The following is a 20,358-nucleotide window of genomic DNA, read 5'->3' as shown; positions in this document are numbered from 1 at the left end:
GTGTTAGTTTTTTTCATTGTTGTTGGGGTTTTCTTGTTTGAGTTTTTTTCATGTAGTTTGTGTTCTTCTGTTAAAAGTAAACTAGCTTGGCCTTACATGAAAGTCTTGAATTGCAAGGAATTTATATTTTTGCATTCCAGCAGGGTGTAGAGCCTCAGTTACAGACAGGAAAAGACAGTGATGGACATAAACTATGCCTTAACATCACAGACATGTGGTCCAAGAAGTAGAATCTAAGTGATAAGATGGAAGCTGTAGGATGGGCATTGAGGTGTGATTCAAAGATGTTTTTATATTTCAATGTGTAACTTGTACACAAAGGTTTTATGATTTATTCTGCAATCAGTCCCTCCTCACAGAATGATGAGATTATGCAACTTGAGAGCCACTTTGTATGCAACTAGCTAGATTCAATTAAGAGTATCAAATTAGGGAAATCTGTGATATCAAACGATTAACAATGAGCTTCTGAACAGTAACTCCCTCTCACTGTGTCTTGCTGCCCAAAACACTGACATCTGAGTCACTTTAAAGCTGCTTTTGAAATTTTGAGAGAACAGTTTAAAACCAATAGCATATTAGATCTCCTGTAGCAAAATACAGAGTTTAAAGTTGAAATTCAGTCTCTGCAACTGCAAAGTAACCAGGCTTGTAATACTGTCATTGCTTTTGGTTTGTATTTCTGTAACCAAGATTGGAATGTGGCCTTTTCCCCACTGAACTGATTTTATCGTCCTAAGAGTTTGGAAGCCACAGGGCTGGATGTGAACAATAGCCCAGCACATGTCTACTCATACTTTGTCCCTCAGTATCTCTTGGGTTTTGTTTACTTCTTTCCCCAAAGAAGAATTTTTGTTGTTGTTTTTTAGAAGGCCATATGGTTTTTCCTCTGAGCCATCTCAAATAAAATATTTGTAATCAAAAGGAATGTTTCCAATCAATTAGTTACTGCAGCCATGTGCTTGTATTTCAGATTATTCACAGTCTGTAGGAGTTGTATAATGAAGATTTTAAAGACTGAATGGACACATGCCTCTTCTTATTTTGGAGATCTGAATGTCTATTATGCTTATATTACATATAAAGTTAGCACTTATAGAAGGGAAGAAAAATGTACTTTAGACTGGAAGAAAGGAAAAAAAAAAAAGCTCACATTTCCTCTGCACGGATTTTTAGCATCCCCCCAGGAGATTCAAATGTATCACTCATTCTTTCCAAAAACCTTAAAATTTTGTTAGTCATTAATTAAAAGTTGTCCAGTCTTTTTATATAACCCTGCTAGTCACAATCACAAATTGTATGTCACAAAGTATATGAAACTGTTGCAGCACATTTGTATGCCAAGTTCTGTAATCTGTGATAGTGAAAGCATTTCATGTCTTGTACAATGTTATCAACTTAGATGTTTGTGAACTACTGTGTTCATTTTTTTCTTGAAAAGTGACAAAACCAATCTATGTTGTCAATGCAATATGGTATAGAAAGGAAAAACCTCCACTAGTGAAATATACTGTGTTGAATATACCCTAAATATGTACTTTTTGCTTGTGCTATAAGTTTATTGAAGAAGTGCTGTATTGTTTCCTTAATTCCCAATAGGTTGTTTTTTGGAATTTTTTTGTAATTTTTTCTTTTTCTTTTGTAATACAGTTACACTGATGACCCCAGATCTCACTGGGTAGAAATGTCCTCTGTGCTTCTTTGAAGATTTTTTAAAATTATTGATTTCACCTGCAGTATATGATACAGTTACCAGTCAGAGCCTCTGACATTGATATAATCTCACCTGATCTTTAGCAGTGGGGTTTTTTTAATATTTTCAGGGTAAGATAGTTGTCTATTAAAACTTTTGACTCTGCAATTTTTCCTTTTCCCGCTTCTGACTTGCTCCCCTACCACTTCTCTCTGTCTTCTCTACAATCTCATTTTTGCCTTCCTTCTCATTGCCAGCTAGGGCTAAAACAACAGTCATCAAGTGAAACAGAGCTTGAAACTGCTGCATTTCTCTGCTTGTAATAGGAGAAATCCAGCTAAACTGTGCTGAACTGCTTTTGCTCTGCTACTAGCCCCCATATGTCAAATGCAGTCATAGGGATCCGTAGCTGCTCTGTCTTTGCTTGGTGCCTGGAGAAGTGCAGTGGTCTGTAAATGATTTGTGTGATTGGGGTGTTATGTTTTGCAGGAGGCCAGCACTTGTTAACTCATTTTTTCTTTGGTGGGTCTGCTCTGTATTCCTGGCTAGCTGCAAAACTCAATGCTGCAGCCCATTGAAGTATTGATGGGCTCTCACAGTGGACAAGACAGCAGAGAACCCACAATACAAACACTGAGGAGAATGCAGTTATACCTTCTTCACAAGGAGAAGTGCAGGGGCAGGCACTGATCTCTTCTCTCTGGTGACCAGTGACAGACCAAAGTAATGGCATGAAGCTGTGTCAGGGGAGGTTTAGGCTGGATATCAGGAAAAGGTTCTTCACTCAGAGGGTGGTTGGGAACTTGGAACAGGTTCCTCAGGGAAGTGGTCACAGCACCAAGCCTAGCAGAGTTCAAGAAGTGTTTGGAAAATGTTCTCAGGCCCATGGAGGGATTTCTGGGGCTGTCCTGTGCAGGCCCAGGAGCTGGGACTTCAATGATCCTTGTGGGTCCCTTTCAGCTGAGGATATTCTGTGATTCTCTGATTCTATGTGCTACTGCTGTGTGGAAAGCTTAAATCCCACTTCCACTTGAATTTATTAATGCTATCAAATTGATCCACAACTTTCTGAAAACAGAGGAATGACTTGCTACAGCTTCAGTCGACTTCAGACAAGTCTTAGGTTTTCAGCAAGTCACAGAGCAAGTTTGTCAGAGCAGAAAGCAAGGTTCCTGTGCTTCTGGAACATTTCAGCTTTCCTGTACTGATGAAAAGAATAATTTTTTTCCTTCCCCTTAAAAACCCTGATGGTGTTGTTTTTTGCAAGGTTACCAGAGAGACACCTCACAGACCCTGTGGGTAGCTCAGTAACATATATTAACATGAATACATTTCATGTTAATATTAATATTTCATATTTGGTAACATACTGTATTAAGAGACCATCTTTAAGAAACCTCAAACACATAATATAGTTTTGCAGACAACCACATCTGTTAAATGGCCTGTTTCTGCCAGTGCTTTTGTACCAGTCCCATACAGGTGGCAGACCTGCTGCTAACTCAAGCATTAGGTAGCTTTTGGAGCAACTTAGAGGGCAAGATGATTCACAGGCATTGTGCTGTCACTGCTGGCACACTCACTCTTGTAAAGAGCTTCCATCAGATAGTGGCTAAGTGCTGAATGAAAACTCTTGCCTAAGATGCAGTGATTGAATGTACTGAAAGTGTTCTTCATAACAAGCTTTTCACAGAATTTTTTTGGTCCAGGAATTTTTATTGATCATTCAGCATGATCACGCAAGCAGTGCTTTTTACAGGGGGGAAAAAAGATTTGGAAAACTGAAGGAAGGAACTGAACCCTGGTCATCTAAATGCTGTAGAATATGTAGAAAATGGAGCTGTTTTAAACCTGCTGATCTAGGGTGAATCTGTCTATTCTTATCATACTAGAGAAAGGAATCCTGTTTGAGTTTTTGTTTGTTTGTTTATTTGTTTGCGCTGTTTTGTTGGACATTTTTTTTTAAACAAATGAGTAATGTTTACTTTCAGGTTAAAATCTGTGAATCTTGCATGAAAAGATAAAAGCAAAAGCACCAGAGACTTAATCCTCACAGACTCCAGAAGATTTAAAATATTTGCTTGTTCTCAGTAGATTCACACAGTCATTTTAAATTTTGATGGCTCTCCATTTTCTTTGTATAAACTATAAGAAGCATGGTTGATCAAAAGTGTGAGAGAGACTTACAGTACAGTTTCATGTATTTATGCACAATTTATCCAGATTTGGCTTGATTATCATGAATGTATGCCCATTTAACTACAGGGAATTAACTCAGATCTATCAGAGTTCACTAATTAAGTGATTTGCTAAACTGCATAAGCCCAGTGACAGCTTGGTTCTTCCAGTGCCACTCACTTTTTCCAATCCTCATTGCATCCTCAGTATCTAGATTTCAAAATTATTTCTATTTTGAGGAGTATCCACTAATGAAAAATTGATTGCATTTTCTTAGTTCAGAAAGGAAGGCTGTGTGTACAGATGTTCAATTATGAACCTGCTCTAGTAATTTTGAACCCAGCTACCTAGCTGAACTCAAGTGCTACCTTAATTACTTATGTATTACTTGAAAGAAAACCTACAATATTCAGAGAAATACTTTCCTTATCTTTTAGAATGATCTGCATAGCTATCTTCTTATTGAGATAAATTGTTGCATTGATATAATGTATGAGATTACACTTATCAATAGATCCTTTGGCACATGGATTAAAAATGTGATGTGGAAGCATTTTAAGAAGAAAGGAGACCTCAGATAATTTGTACTATTACAGAAATTGAGGTTTCTTTAATGTGTAGATGCATGCCAGTACATATCTTGAGGGGGAAAAAATGCTTCTTTGTGAATCTACAGATTAATTCCTCCTGGTGTGATTAAACAACAAACCACGTTAGATCATTGATTTCTGGTAGTGGAAGAACCTCAGTCCCTCTTCAGAACAACTGTTTCAATTGTAAGTATTAATTGAAGAAGAAAATTTCAAGTGTTGAGGTTTTGGAGGCTAGATTCTTCACTCAGTTTCTCTTAGAGCAAATAAAACACTGAGTATGTGATGTCAGGCGAGTTTTGGAGGGATCTGGTTTAGCCTTAGTATAAATTGCAGCATACTGTGGAGTTTTAAATTATCAGTAGCTCCTCTTGTACAGCCATCATAGTCCTTTGCAAGATGCTTCCCAGAACAGAGACTGTTTCAGCACTTTTCTGCCCATGTCTCCGGTGTGCACCCATATCCACACTGTGAAAAGGAGCAGGGGGCACAAGTTCCTTCTGTTGGCTCCAGCCTTTTCCCTAAGGTAGCAAGAATGTGCAGTACAGCACAGTTACTGTCTTGTAGTTTGGTTCGTCCCTCTCTCCTTCTCTGTTTTAGTGGGAAAGGTGTCTACAGGGTAGGTAGTTTTTGTTTTTTTAATGGCCGTGCTTATGTGGTAGCAACATGGAATTTGTGCCTCAGTCTGGGGGGCACTGTTTGATTGTGGCCCTGTGTATTCTTGATGCATCTGGTAGGGACAGAAAGGCTCAAGTGTCACTTCCCAGTGGTATGTAGGCTGTATCCATACTGGTAAGAAAAACAGGCCAGGGATGGTTCTCTTGTCCTAGGGCTAAAAGGCACAGCATGCCTCATCTCCATATGGCTACATTCTCGGTCCCAAAATGGGGTGGCCTCATTCAGCCTGTCCCATGGGAGCATTCCTTGGCCTGTGCTGTCCCCTGAACCGTGCCCAGCCATTGTCTGGAAACATGTTAGCTGTCAGGAGCCAAAACTGTGCCAGGGAGCAGGCTTACAATGGAACAGCAAGGGCAGGAGCATGCCTGCATGCCAGCACATGCTCCGGCCCTCTTTGTGTTCCTAGTACAAACATAACCGTGTTCATACTGACATTGCCTAAGTTTAGCAGTATCTTTAAATCCTGTTCTCAGGCTTTCTGTCAGCCATATTATCAGGACTATACAATTTATTAATTTTAAAAAACTTTATTTAATGGAATGTCAAATAATATTAGAGCAAGACAGAGTGCAAATAATGGAACACAGCAGTTTTATTCTTTCAGCATTACAAGACAGAGGTGATACCTGCAGAGCCGTTCTTTTTTTTTGAGCTGAAAAGGGTAGGTGTGTTTTTCAAACTATTCTTAAACTGAGCTAGTACATATGTAAGTTGAAATGCCTATATGTGAAGTTTCAGTTGGGGAAAAAACTAAATCCTAAACAGATTGAAGCAAGGAAATGAATTGTAAAGGAAATGTCAGTAAGTATTCAGATATCCTCACAGTTTTTTAAATAAATGCACATTTGTAAAATATCAGATTACATATTCCAAATACAACTTTAACTCTGTCCCTGTAGCCATTCCCAGTCTTAATGTGCAGACCAGAGAACCCCTACAGTCAGAAACTCTACATCAAATAAATTCTGAGTATGAGTTACAGCCATCACACAATATGGTTACATTGGAATATTTTTACTATTTAATAACAGACAAAGTAGATATTTTATTTTGGAATCAAAGTGCTGTTATGTGGATTTATGGTTTATAACATTGGCAGTGTTTCTGAATACTTTCTTTTCCAAAGTACATAAATATAAAGTGGTAAAAGTTTTGGTTTTAGCTTATAAATGTAGTTAATAATCCGTTCAAACAATAAAAATTTCTATTTATTAATAGCCAAGAAATGTTTGGGAGGTGGTTTTTCCTTTTACAGGAGAATCATTTAAATCAACTGGATGAAATGAATAGACAGTGACTATCACAATGGTTTGAGGGGAGTTTGTGGCCCACCAGTTGATCATTTGGAACTTCAGTTATTAATCCACGAAAGTCACTACTGCCTCCAAGTCTTCAAAGGTCACAGTCTTTTTTAAGGATTTCTTTAATGAGGGAAAGAACTGCTCCTGTTAGCTCAGTGCAGTGTGTGCAGGGCTGTGCAGTCACTGCCTGGCGTGCTGGAGGGTGTTCTGTGCCTGGACTGGCCGTGCTGAGCAGTGGGTGGGCAGGAACGGGCGAGAGCTCTCGGGGCTGCAGGAGAGGAGATTTGTATTGATCCTCCTGCTCTGACATCCTGGCTTTTATCCTGGTTACAATACAGGCAAACACGTCAGGCAATTAAACATGTGAGGACGTGGTTCTGCTTGATTATTTGACTTCCTGCAACTAATAAGGAGATTTTTGAAAGATTTAGTGCTGTGCCATTGAATATAAAAGAAGTTTGGAGGCCTGTATGTGCAATGGAGTTAGGTGTGGTAGATTAAATTTGTCCTGGCATCCTTATTGAAGCTTCCCTGTAGGCACTATCAGCTGTAATCAGCATTGTTGCCAGAAATAACATTGCAGTGTCAAAAGCATGAGTGTTTTAAGGGTATAGTCAGAGGACTTGAAGTGTTCACTTGTTTGTTTAACTTTAAATTAATAAAGACCCACAGGATTTTTTTTCCTTTCCTGGGTTGTTGTTGAGTCCTGTTATTTTATTTCTTTTTAATTTTCTTTAGAACAGCTTCTGGTGTTCAAATTATGTTGAAAATAACTGCTTACAGGCAGAGTGATGGCCTAAAATAAATATAGTCCTAGCAGGATTTTGAAACAAGAAATACCTAAAATATAGTTTAGCTGTTTCATCAGTCATTGAACAATGTGTTACCTTTCAGTAGCTAAAATTTTTGCTAAAAAGTTATTTTCTGATTTTTTTTGTTTGTTTGGTGGTTTTTTTTGTTGTTGTTGTTGTTGTTGTTTTTTTGTTGTTGGGGGTGGGTGGTTGTGATAATGACTAGAAATGATCAGCAAAAGTTTTAAGTTATGCCCAGGCAGTGACCATGAGATATTACGATAATGATTCTTATCATAAGAGTGAGTCTTGATTCTCAGAAAGATACAGGATAGACAGATTGAAATTCCTGGAGGAGTCCAGTTCATTGTGTTATTTACTACCTCCTTCCAGTGAAACTGTGGCTGTGAGAGTAAAGCAAGTTGAAGTCAGCACATACTTGATTTCTGTGACAATGATTTCTCCTGCACTCAGAGGCTGGCTCCTGGGCCCAGGTGCTGGACATTCTTCAGTGAATGGGTGACCCTGAGAGCAGAATGTGACAATGTTACTGGGAAGGACCATTAGCACAAATCTGAAATTAATAACCCCTATGATAAATACTTTAGAGGACTGCCTTATTGAAATCCTCAGTATGTACTTCATGGGGTAGTTAAACCATCAACTGGAACTGTATTTAAAATAAGAATATCTTTTCTATTACATTTTTTTACATAGTTTTCCTAAATGAGATGACATATATTCCTTTAAAGAAAAACACTTATGGTTATTTCCAAAAAACAGACTTAGAGTGACCAATCCTACACAGGGGCCAGTAGGTTTCCTGAAGAGTTATAATGATGGTATTAATAATCGGATTATTAGAAGTGAAGTAACTGTAAAGATTGCAGTTCTAATTTGTGCTGCTTACTTACTACGTTTCTGGTTTTGAACCAATTTCAATTCAGCAATCAGTTTCAGTGTTTTTTAGACAACTTCTATATGCAGGTTTCTGTACACATTATTCTGCCACATTGCCTGCCTTCCAAATATTACTCATAATTCTTTGCATGTCTTTCCTTAAGAACATGGAAATTAGCACTAAAGCCTTAGATTTAGCTTTAGAAAAGGCTTTTTTCAGTCCAAAGGAATCTTAGGGTGTCACTTTCAATCTCTCCTGTGAAAGTTAAATTTCTTTCTCTTGCTTCCTTTTATGTTCAGAGACTTGAATAATTTATTACTGCAAAGGAATGTGTACTGAATCCAGTAACCAACAGAGGATGTGGAAAGATTTATTGGGAGAAACATTAAGAGCATTCTGGGCCAGGTGTATTTTATTTCTTTTTGTGAAATGGAAAAAAAAATACTGTACACTTCTAGCCAATTTCAGATATGGCTGGAAGCCCATTTGGAAGACAGTGTCTGTAATTGTGAAGTGCTTCTTGAGATAAACTGAACAAAAAGTGATGAAGGGCACAAGGAGCTTTGGCATTGCTGAATAGCAAGAGCTGTGTTGCTGGATTTTGAAAGCAGCTGCAGCATTTGCCATCTGAGTGGGTGTGCACATGTCTTCCGCTCTCCTTGTGCTTTATCCAGCACTGCATACCCATGGGAAATGAGGGACTGAGTGCCCTGCTGAACCAGAGCAGTGAATTCCGAGTTTGCCTTTGTACCCTTGGCCCATGACAAAAGGTTCTGAAGGAGCAGGATCTCAGCAGACTTCTGCACTCCTTGGTTAACTGAAAAGGCGTCACTTGAGCAAGGCACACATCATGAACGCTTTTATTCTACCACAGTTTTTTAGAATTCTAATAAATAATTTTACTGCAGATTGGAATACATAACATGAATTTGTGAGGAGTGTAATCTTTTGCGAGGTTACAAATTGTAATTTACTTATTTGATATTTAGGACAAAATTCTAGGCAAATACAAAAATAATTTTTTCAGAAATGATAAAAAAATCAGTTATAAACTAGCTATTTCTAATTCAATCCAGTTACCTCTCTGGCATGTTTAATTTCATTTACATAAGTAAAAACAATAGTAAGAGCATTATCATAGAATCATAGAATAGTTTGGTTTGGAAGGGTCCTTGAAAGGATAGTTGCCTCTTCAAACCCCCCTGCAGTAAGCAGGGACATCTTCAAGTAGATCAGGTGGCTCAGACCTCTGACCAACCTGACCTTGAATGTCTCAAGGGATGGGGCATCCACCACCTCTCTAAGAAAACTGTTCTATTGTTTTACCTGCCCATCATAAAAACTTTCTTCTATATATCTTGTCTGAATTGACTCTATTTTAGTTTAAACCATGCCCCTTGTCCTGTCACTACAGACCCTACTAAAAGGTCTGACCCCATCTTTCTTGTAGGCCCTCTTTAAGTGCTGAAAGGCTGCAATAAGGTCACCCCAGGGCCATCCCTTCTCCAAGCAGAACAACCCCAACCCTTTTGGCTCTTCTTGAATAGAATGGGAGGTGCTCCAGCCCTCTCATCATTTTTTGTGGCTCTCCACTGGACCTGTTTCCTCACTGAGAATGTTCCAGGGACACCTTTTCCCATTCAGTTTTTTCTTCTTCAACTGCAACTTCTTAGTCTCCAGTTCCCCTCTCTGCTAGCTGAATAGGCAGGTCCCTTCAGCAGTTGCCTTATTTATTAAAGAGCAAGTTTTGATACTGTGTTTTTGTATAAATTGTGGAATTGTTTCTTCTTTGTCTGTTAGTCCAAATTTCTTAAGTGTTCTCTACAAATTCTTCCTGTGTGCAGCATCTTAGAAAAAGAGGTGAAAAGATGTGGAATCAAACTGCTCCATCCTCCTACCCAAGGCAGGAAGATCTATCTGTATCACATTTTACATGGATGTGAGTCTTATGTTAAGGACTCTCCTGATGAGTTTCCTTGATGTGTCCAATAATCTCTTCCATTGTATACTAGTCCTTATCTATTGCTTCCATCATGGAATAAATGGAATAAATAGATGGATAAAACCTATTGGTTTATCCATCATGGCTATGTAGAACAGCTCTTGATTTCTCATTGTAGATTGCCCCTACCTCTAGAGTTTTGTAGACCTTTCTTTTTCTCTGTTGCTTCACAGAAATTGTTCTCTTCTATTTCTCACTCCAGGGATGTCTCCATGCCTGACTACACCTATTGCTATTTTCCCAGTGCACAAATGGAAATCTTACTGGTAGCAAGAGGCCAACCTTTTATAGTCCATACAATTAAGAAAGCTTGGTAATTAGACAAAAGAATCTTTCAAATATGAGCTGGAGTGCTCAATTAGCAAAATAGAATCAATGTCTCATTTTTTTGCTGTTTCCTGTGCTGATTTCTATACTTGCCTATCAAAACCAAACTAGTTTTGCAAGTTATTTGATACAAAAATCAGCCTAAACCATTGAAATCCCAGTGCTTAAATGCCTTTGTGAATTCAAGTAGTTGGTAGACTACAGATGGGACTCAGTAGGTGCCTAAAGTTGCAGGTCTTTAACTCTGCCAGTCGATTAAATCCTGTATTTTTTCCATGTTTTCAACTCCAAAAATTTTACTGCCTTTTAGATTTTAAAATTCAGTTAGGAAGCCAGTGACAGAATCAAGTTTTTTGGTGGTCTCTCAGTAGATGGAATTCTAGCAGTTTTGCATCAAGGAGATTGGAGAAAACAGTTATTACCATGAAATTACGCTTCCTTAAAATAAAAAGTTTTAGAAGTTCTTCTTCTAATAAAGAGCTTTGCTTCTTCAGCAATCGTATGGTAATTTGGCATAATTGAAAATTGATTTTAAATATTTACTTTTTCCACTTTTGTAAATACATTGTTTTCCCCACTCCCTCATTTTTCCTTTTCTTTTTGTTCCAGGACCCTTTGCTGCTTCAGGAGACAGTAAATTCTGCTGCTGCTGTTATCATGGCATTGATAAAGGACAGAAACCCAGAGCTTATTGGCCAGCTGTTGGTAGCATAAGACCATAAATCATGTGTAGCTTTTGGAAATGTTAGTTTTCATCATCTGTTCACCAAAGGTCTTAAGTAATTTTATTCTTTGTTGAAAACTCTGGATTTATGGCATTGATTATTAAGATCATTTAATAGCATATTTTTGATATTTAAAATACAAGCCTAATATTATGTACAAAGTGTAAAAGGAAATACAAATAATTCTGAGATACACTGGGTATATACTGTGAGGAATGATACTGAAATGTTTTTCAAGATACTGATAATTTTAAAGGTGCACAGAGGACACCAAAGCATTCATGCAAAATGGTTTTTAAGTATATGTGTGTGTTGTACTCTAGGACTGCATGAATTAAGTTTTATTTCAGATAAAGCACAGCTCAACTTTATGTGAAATTATTTTAAAATTGCTGCTGTAATACCTCTTAGTGAATGTAGAGTTCCTTACAGAGTGTGGCTTTCCTGCCATAAAGAGGAATGCATATTGCAGGAAGTATTGGAAAGGTCAGGTACCTGTTCTCTGTGCAATGAAGGTAACCTCAAATCAGAGAAAAGATACACATGGGTACAAGGAGGTGCTAAGCCCCAGTTTTCCAGATGCAGTGTGCTCTGGCTGTAGCCTCCATGGTGCTGCACTTCTTCCAGTGCCCATGTGCCATCATTCAGAGCTCCTGTAGCTCCACTGAAATATGAAGAGTCTGTTAATTCATGCGTAAGAATACAATTCTCATCTCTTGCTGGTAAGCAGAGGTATGTAGTAAATAGCAGCAAGGAGAGCAAGCATTATGAACTCAAAGATACTCTGCAGTGATAGTCAAGTGCAGACCATTGGGACAGGAAGATGAAATGGTGAATGGTTATTATGTGGAGTGTCTCCAGGTATCACAACCACTAAGAGCAATACAAGCAGTGTCCCTGAAAACATGTGTCTTTCCCTATGCATCAGACCCAGGATTTTATCTCTCCTGCAATTTATGAAGGGGCTAGGTTAGTGTCTTACATATTTGATATGGCTGGAATAAAGTCTTGGAGAAGTATCCCCACCAGAAGTGTCCAGTGAGTCACTGATTCAGTCTATCACTGTCAGGTCAGCAAGTTTCCCTCTAAAAACAGCATCCCTCCCCTTACTCCCACCATGTTCCACTCCCTCTGGTGCTCAGACAAAACTTAGGATAACAAGGTCCCTGCTTGGTCCCTTTCCCTTCACATGACAATTTATATCTCTGGTTGAAATCCCTTTTAGAAGCTGATCTTGGTCCCAAACTTCCTTCATTCCAAAATAAAATAAAGAGTTGTCAGCTGATGGTTCTATATCCAAGGCATACATTTTCTTCCACACACAAGTCATGCAAAGATAACTAACAAAGTTCTTGTGCATCATCTGCTTTCTTCTTTGCTTCTTTCTTCTCTCTGCTTTGATTAATAATTTGTCCTTTTCTGACATTGTACAACATAAGCATTCATATTAGCTCTGTGTATGGCTATACAATAGGCATATTTTATTCATACATATATTCATGTCTGTTCATATGCAGAGCACACAAATAAATGAAGAACTAAAGAATTTATTACTGGTATTCATAATTTAACAGGGCAGCTCTCACAAATAAGTTTTCTGAATGTGCTTTTACATTAATAAATTTGATGAAGGAATTTGTCCCACAGGCTTTTAAAAGACATGATGAAAGATGTCTCTTTGACTGTATTTTGTTATTCTTGTTTGCTTGAAGACAAAAATGCAATCTGTGATGTGTTTTCCACAAATAATAAGAAGGTGAATTTATAAAACCCTTCATGTTTTCTATCCACTCTAATTTATACACTGTGATACTGCATTAACATTAGTTTGTGTGCAACATCATTTGCTTAAACAGAGCTTTTATTTTTTAGGGTTGTTTTATTTACCTCATTCTCCTAAGAAGATTTCAATCCAATATAAAATGATACCACAATGAAGTGCTGTAATAAAAAAAAATATAATATAGTTGTTTAGTTGTTTATGGATTTATTTTTGAAAAGAGAACAGACAATGCACAAGAAAAAGTAAGTTTTGGGTCATCCAATATACTTAGTACTAATCCTAAATGGAAGCTAATAAGCTCTATTAATGTACTGTTAATCATTGCATTATGGCTTTTTAATCTTTAGCAATCTTTTAAAATAATCTACAAACACTGAGAAGTCCATTTTGCTGGAAGCAAATACACCAAGAACAGAACTACTAAAACAGATCACAAAATACTAAAACTGCAGTAAAAAAAAAAAAGAAACGAGGCTGTGATTAATGCTATTGTGTATCCAAACCAAATTTAAATGGTTTTGGGGTGATTGTTAGTACTTACAATGGGAATAAAGATATAAAATGAAATTAAGAAACTGGCTGATTGTTTTTTGTCTGTGCATAGCTTCTCACAAATAGCAGTATACATGAGAAACTTGGCAGCCTTTTGTACACACATGCTGTTTTGAATTTAACTAGTGAATCAGTCACCACCCATATTGCTTTGAACATTTGGACAGAGATAACAGAAAGTAAATAGAAGCTCAGACTCTGCCAGCCTTGCTTACCTTACTCCTTAAGCACTCTAATTAGTATTCCTTGGGTAGTGTTCATCAGAAAAAAGAATGCAAAATGTAGCCCAAGAAATGCTTTTCAAAAGTGCAAAGTTTTTGCTTTTCAAAAATGCAAAGTTTTTGCTTTTCAAAAATGCAAAGTTGAGTGAATTAGATTTGTATACTGAAACTAACCCATTTCATGCAAAATCTGAAATCTGTATTACTTTGTCTTCAGTCAGTTAGGCAGAAGATTTTCTATTCAGTCTTTTTTTTAGCTTTTCAGACAACCTAGCTTGAAAAAAAAAGGCTTGATGGTCCTCTGAAGAAGAAATAAATGAAAAGGATGGAAGATGGTGGCATTGTTGCATTATTAACAAAAACCCCAACACCCCAAAACTATACCAAAAAGCAAAGAGAAAGTGAGATGTTGCCTATTGTAATAAATGGCATAATAGAGTCAATTTTGATGGAGCTCATCTCAATAATTAATGTAGGCTGCAGAACAAAAATATTTTGGATCTCATGGAGCCTTTGGTGTATTCAGATTTGTATTTCTATGTGACACCAAAATCTCATCATCTCCACAGTGCTGTTCTATGTGCCATCCAAAGAGAAGCTTCCAAAGACATAAAGTTTCCAATCACTTGGCAATTTCTGGAGATACAGCAACTTCTCCTGTCTGTAGGTCATTCCACCAGAGAAGGGTCATACTTTGGTTGCTCTGTTCTCCCTGCCTCAGACACTTGCCACTCCTCACTGCTTTTTGTTTGGCTTTTGTTTCTGAAGATGAGCACATTCACTTTGAGACCTGCAAAAGTGGTTTTTTATTTTGTATCTCCTTCCTCTTTATCCATAACTTTGATCTGAAAAATTGTAGTTCATCTTATCAACCATCCCCCAATGTGCAGACAATCCCTTCATTGCTGTTGAGGGAGGTTTGGGAGTTCAAGAATAAGCTGATGCTAACAGTGCTCCTGTAGGCCAGAGTTTGCAGCAAGATTATTCCTGCCCAACTCAATTCAATTTGCACCTGATTTTGAATAATTTGTAAAGGCACACAGTTTGATGACTAATGCCCTGCTCTGAGTGCCTACAGTGAGATACTAAAGGCAGGGTGAAAATGGGTTCAAATCTTTGTGCCACAGTGCCCGCACTTTCAGCTTCAGACTGGTAATTTTTTATGACATCTGTCTCCCTCAGCCCATTTCCCAGCCCAATTGTTTACCAGAGTTCAGTCTTTCTTGTGCTTCTGGCAAGCACCAAGGAAAAGAAGCAGTCACTGACACTGCATTTTTTCCCAGTGTAGCTTGATTTTGATTGACAGGGCTGTAAAGCACTTGTTAAATATTCATTCTCCTTCATTATTTCTTCCAGAAATACTCAATTAGCTTAGAGATCTAAAAAACACAATTTCAGCACCTGTGCTGAGGAAACCGTCCCAACTGTGAAGATACTTTTTGTGATAAAGTCACTTCTCTTGCAAACACAAACCTGGGGAACAAAGTGGCATTTCTTAATACATTTATTCTAAGGTTAATTAAAGTATATTTTCAATGTTTAGATTGAAATGGATCTTGTCCTTCATCCTGCACCTATTCCTGTCTCAGAAACCAAAATTATAATTCAGTAAAAATGCCACAACACTGAATTATATAACACAGTTACCAAGATAAATGAGAGTGCAAGAGACTTGGACAAGAAAAAAATGATGTGAATTTAAATAGCGTAGAGAAGAAGGAGGCAAGAGAGAATATCCCAGAGCTCCACCAGATGGCAAAACCTGCAGGGGAGACCCCTTGAATAGCACAATGGGCTAAGGGCTGCAGACAGGAATGCTCTCCAGGTTCAGTAGCACTTCAGATGGCAGCTCAACAAGGCATTTCTCTCTACAGCAGCCATTTTAGATAACTCTCTCTCTCTCGGGTCGTTGTTTGTTGTTACTTCTGCATCTCTTTCATTACTCTGCCTCCTTTGTTTTTGTGCCTCAGACTGGTCACTTCAAATTTCATATTTATTTTTCATTTCAGCTGTTCCTGTTTTCTCCTGTGCTGTTTTCCCATCCTTTCCCCTACTTCTGCTGCTTATTCTTTCTCTCCGTATTTGTCACTCTTTTTCCATTCCTCCCAGCCCACCATGGTTGAAAGGGACGATCCTCCCCTCCCTTCCCTTGCGAGCCAGGCCGTGGTCTGGCATCAGAAACCCTTCCTTGCTCCTGGATCGAGAACTGAGGCATTTGGGCTTTGGCACCTCCGAGCCGCTCACAGCTGGGACTGAAAACAGATGTCACTTCCGCTGCCAGCTGCCGGCAGATGAGCAGCAGCTGCCCCAGGGGCCAGACCTCCTGCATGGCAGCTGCTGGGCTGACACTGAGAGCTGCCTGTTAGCCCGAGTCAGGCTGCAAGCAGAGCCATCCCACGGAGGGGGGATAATCTGCCCCAAGGCCAGACCCCCCTTCCCCTGCTTCAGTAGCCAAAGCAGGGTTTGTAAAGTCAGCGCCTAGTCAGGGAGCCAGATTTGCAAATCTATCAGAATGGCAGCAACAACAAAAAGTGAAAGAAAAAAAAGCCAAATCCAGGTGTGGCTTACAGTCCTGGTGACTGGAAAAAGTGTGTTTTCACTTAGTAACCAGTGGTTTTGCCAGGAGTTGCTCGGAGACAAAAAGCAAGGAACCCCACGACGCTGTGTTCAGCAGCTCCTTTCCACAGCAGAGACGTGGCCTCACTGAAGCCCCACTGAAGTCAGAGGGACTGAAATTTCCTTGCAGTGCACTCAAGAATGCACAGCATCTCCTCCCTCCAGCCATCTTCAGCTAACTCACACATAACCGTGCTGGTTATGCTAGGGGCTTATTATTATCATCATCATCATTATTTTTATTGTGCTGCAGTTCTAAGTGTGTATTTATGCTGTGCTCAACTCCCTTGCCATTTGGTAGGGAACATTATGGTCTTCATTAATGCCCACTATGTTTTGGAATTCAGTTGTGACTCCAGCTTAAGCACCCACAGGCCTGTGGTACGTGGGGTTGTAAGGACACTTTTGAAGGGCAGTTCAGAATTTAAAGTCTCTCTTTGAGTACTCACTCTGAATCCAATGACAGCACAATAAGCCTAAAAGGATGACTTTGTGCAGGACTAGAAAAAGACTTGGCCTCTTTTGGACACTGTATTTTGTCCTTCTCTCCTGTATGCTAGCATTTAGGGCTGTGCTGCTGTGTAGAAATTCAGACAAGGAAGCTGAAAAACTGTTACCTGTCTGCAAACTAACCCTCAAAAAGCTCTCACCAGAGTCACCAGGTGGGAGGCCTTTGTGGGAAAAGGTTCATTGTGATTCCTGCTGCAAAGGGATGTGCTGGAGGCATGTAGGGCTGCAGCGGTAGAATCACAGATTTGCCTAAACGGTGACTCAACTTCAGGGCAGTGTTTTCTTAACTTTGCAGTTGCAGCTCCTGCCTGTGTTGAGGGCAAGATGAGAATGTGTTACTTTAACACTGTCGTGCCCCTTCGGCAGACAAGGGCGTGTATCCATGGGTGAAATGCAGGAGGGTCAGGCGCTGCTGGATGTGGCTCCTCTCTTTGGCTGTCAGTGAAGTCTTTGTGAGCACCAAAGTAAGCCTGGTTGTGTGTTGTGACATGCAAACCTCTCTAAAAATGATAAATCTGAAAATGCTCAGAGGTGAACTGCATTCCAGACTGGTAGGTCAGGATAAGAAAAGGAAGGAAGGAAATGAGGTGCCTCTCACCCCTTATGGGAGTGGCTGCTTACAGCAGATCAAAGAAGTACTTTTATGATGGATATTTCAAGAAAAGCTGCAAAATGCCTTGAGTGCACAGCAGAAAATACACATTACTTCTCCTTGGTTGTTTGGTTTTTACTTAATCTTTAAAGCAACTGGCTTCACTGACTTTGGTCTTTAATCCTGCTAGAGACTGTGCACCTTTGTGTAGGCAGCTCCACAGCCTTGGAATGTGCAGGATTTGTCCAAAGCTTTGCAGCACCATGGTTACTTATGGTTTACTTACAGTATAAGAATGGTCATTACAGCGGCAGCAATGCACCCTCTGCTGGTGTCCATCAATATTTTATCCAAAATCTTCCCCAAGTTAACTATCAACAAATCCTGCTGATGGCAGAGGAAGGGCCAGTATTTTTCTCTCCATCTTCTCAGATTCCCTCCCAGCAGTGATAACCTAAGGTGTTGAGATGGGATGAAAAACTCTGGGCATGGTGTCGGCTACAAAGTGAAAAACAAAGATACAACTACCTTCAAGAGGAGGCTGGAAAACTCCCTTGGCATGTGGGCTAATGGAAAAATGGGGATTTATGCTAATCAGGGTGTGTGGGTGGAGGATGGCAAAGCATTTTTATTGTCTGGGATGGCTCCTGCCAACAGGTATCTGCCTCAGGCTGAATTTTTGGTAGTTGTTTTTGCAGACCTTTTTCATTCCTCTCAAAACACACACTGAGTAAGATTTGTTTCAGCTTTCCGGAAAACCCTAAATTACAGATGAAATGGGTATTTGAACAATTCTGTGTTCAAATTATGAATATTCAAGTGGTTTATTTGAATTCTATTTTGTACTTTAGTGAAAATCTCAGGTCTTTTCCTTTTTTTTTTAATTTTTTATTTTTATAAATCTTAAGCCAGATTTGATAAAAACCTTAGAAACATCAGAAAAAACCTAGAAAATATTATCTGTACTGCACTGTGATAGATGTGGTTTATGACTCAAATGAGCATTAATGAATGGCTGGGCATGATGGCAGTAAGTGGGAAACAGATGAATGTAAGCACAGCCTACACTACCAATCTTGTATGCAAATTAAAAAAAACCCTGTTTTGAGTGTGAAGTAAAATGGGAAAGAAATCTCAGTAAGAAGAGAGATCCACTAGATTCAGTGAGGATAACAGAATGATTTCTAGCTCATGATTATCATAAAGAAATATCTTTTAGAATGAGTCTAATAATTTATGTTCTTTATTAGGTTTGTATTTTTCTGCAAGAAAGGATTCAGATGGATCCTCAGAGGATCAAAAATGCCATATTATAGATATTTAGTGTGGAAAAAAATAAACATTAATAAAATTATGTTGCAGGTAATAATGCCTTGGAAGTAAAGCACTCTGCTCTTCAGTAGCTCTTTCATGCCCTCTGCAGTTAAAACTCTGTTTTGTGTCTATGCAAAGTCTGTTTTTCCTGGTTGCAAGAATTCAGTACCTAGGGTTAAGGAAAACTGTAAAACTGTAAACACTGTTGCAAATTGTTTTGGCTTGCCTGTAGGCTAGGTTGTGACTTATTATCCACTCATATTTTACAAGCATTACAGAAATGCAGATGATCCTGTGCTTTCACAGAAGTGCCTCTTACACAGCAAGAGCTGAGAGCAGAGAAATAAACAGAGGTGCCCTCCTATGTGAGATCCTTGCTCTACATGCAGGCCATCCATCTCAGTTCTGGAGTTTCATGCATATTTGCTGTCAGGTAGAAGTTATGTACAGATGACTGTATAAACTACTTAAAAGCTACTGTGAGTCTAATCATTACATGTGACTTTTTTTAGCATCGCTTTCAGAAAGTGTTGATCATATTTTTGCATAGAATTATCTGAAGTGATTCATCCTACCCAAAACAGTTATAAAAGCAGGTGAGAAAAAGTGTCTTATTTAAATTGATTGCACCTCCATTACATTCAACTAATTTCAAAGACATGTCTAACTTTTGGACATATGAAATTGTGAAATAGTGCACCATAGCCCTTCTACTTATATTTGAAGAGAAATGTGCATAAAAATTTCATTGGATGAAAGAAGAAATAGTTTCTACAGTGCCAAAGGTCAGTCCTGAATATCTAGAACAGGACTCTTGGGGAGGAAAGAATAAATATGATATAATTAGGTGAAAGAATGAATAACAATAACAATAGCAGTAATAATACTAATAATGATTAAAGGAATTAAAAGATGCAAAAGTCAGAAATGCTGAGAAGGTGATCTGCTATTTAAAACTTCAAAGACATCTTATTTTTCATAGCAATGACATTTTCAAGGGTGACTGCTGGTTACTGATTCTGGCATGGGCTTCCACCATATACTAGAACAGGTTCAAACAGGTATATTTTATATATATAATTGAAAAAAGGATAACTCCTGCAAGCTCTCTGGTCTATGGCTCTCACTGTCACTGCTGTGTTCATTAGTAGAAACAAAATTTGAACTCAGACACTTGTCTAACTAAAGTATCTCTGAAGAAACAAATGCATTGCTCTACACTGAATGCATTGCTTTGGGCTCCTGATCTTCACTGAGACATTAATGTGCCAGCCACTTTTACAACAGCTCTCCAAGAATTCCACAGCCTAAATTAACAATCCAAGGAGTGAGGCTGGGCACAGATGCTGTAAGGTTCTTGCTGTAAGGCCAAGAACCCAGGCACTGCTTCAGGAAACACAAATCCCCACAACAGTGAGGCCAATGCCAGATCACAGAGAACCCTTAGGCCCCCACTGTCTTGCTGCCCTCTTTTTTCCCCATTAAAGAAGAAAGTGAGAATGGTGCACGTGGTTCCATGTTTCAATAAAGACCAAGGAATCTGGTTTCCTGGGCACTAGTCCTGCTCAGGGAAAATGAGAGCTG

General features: G+C 38.8%; 1 protein-coding gene across 2 annotated transcripts in view; it reads left to right on the top strand.

Annotated features, from left to right (window-relative positions):
• CRPPA (CDP-L-ribitol pyrophosphorylase A) overlaps positions 1 to 13,536 on the top strand; it is a 104,629-nt gene extending 91,093 nt beyond the window's left edge. The window contains exon 11 of one of the 2 annotated variants that reach the window (XR_010785021.1): positions 11,071 to 11,151. Coding sequence is in view for 1 of the 2 variants with exons in the window: in XM_066565478.1 (XP_066421575.1) it covers positions 11,071 to 11,175 (105 nt within the window). In the remaining variant the exon portion in view is untranslated. Of the gene's footprint in view, positions 1 to 11,070 lie in introns of both variants that reach the window. The other variant, XM_066565478.1, reaches the window with a different exon arrangement.
• The last annotated feature ends 6,822 nt before the right edge of the window (positions 13,537 to 20,358 follow it).

This window comes from Molothrus aeneus, chromosome 1 (genome assembly GCF_037042795.1).
Source record: "Molothrus aeneus isolate 106 chromosome 1, BPBGC_Maene_1.0, whole genome shotgun sequence".
In the NCBI taxonomy this organism is placed as follows: domain Eukaryota; kingdom Metazoa; phylum Chordata; class Aves; order Passeriformes; family Icteridae; genus Molothrus; species Molothrus aeneus.
Note: the sequence above shows the minus strand (reverse complement) of the source record. Positions and strands in the feature narration are given on the sequence as shown.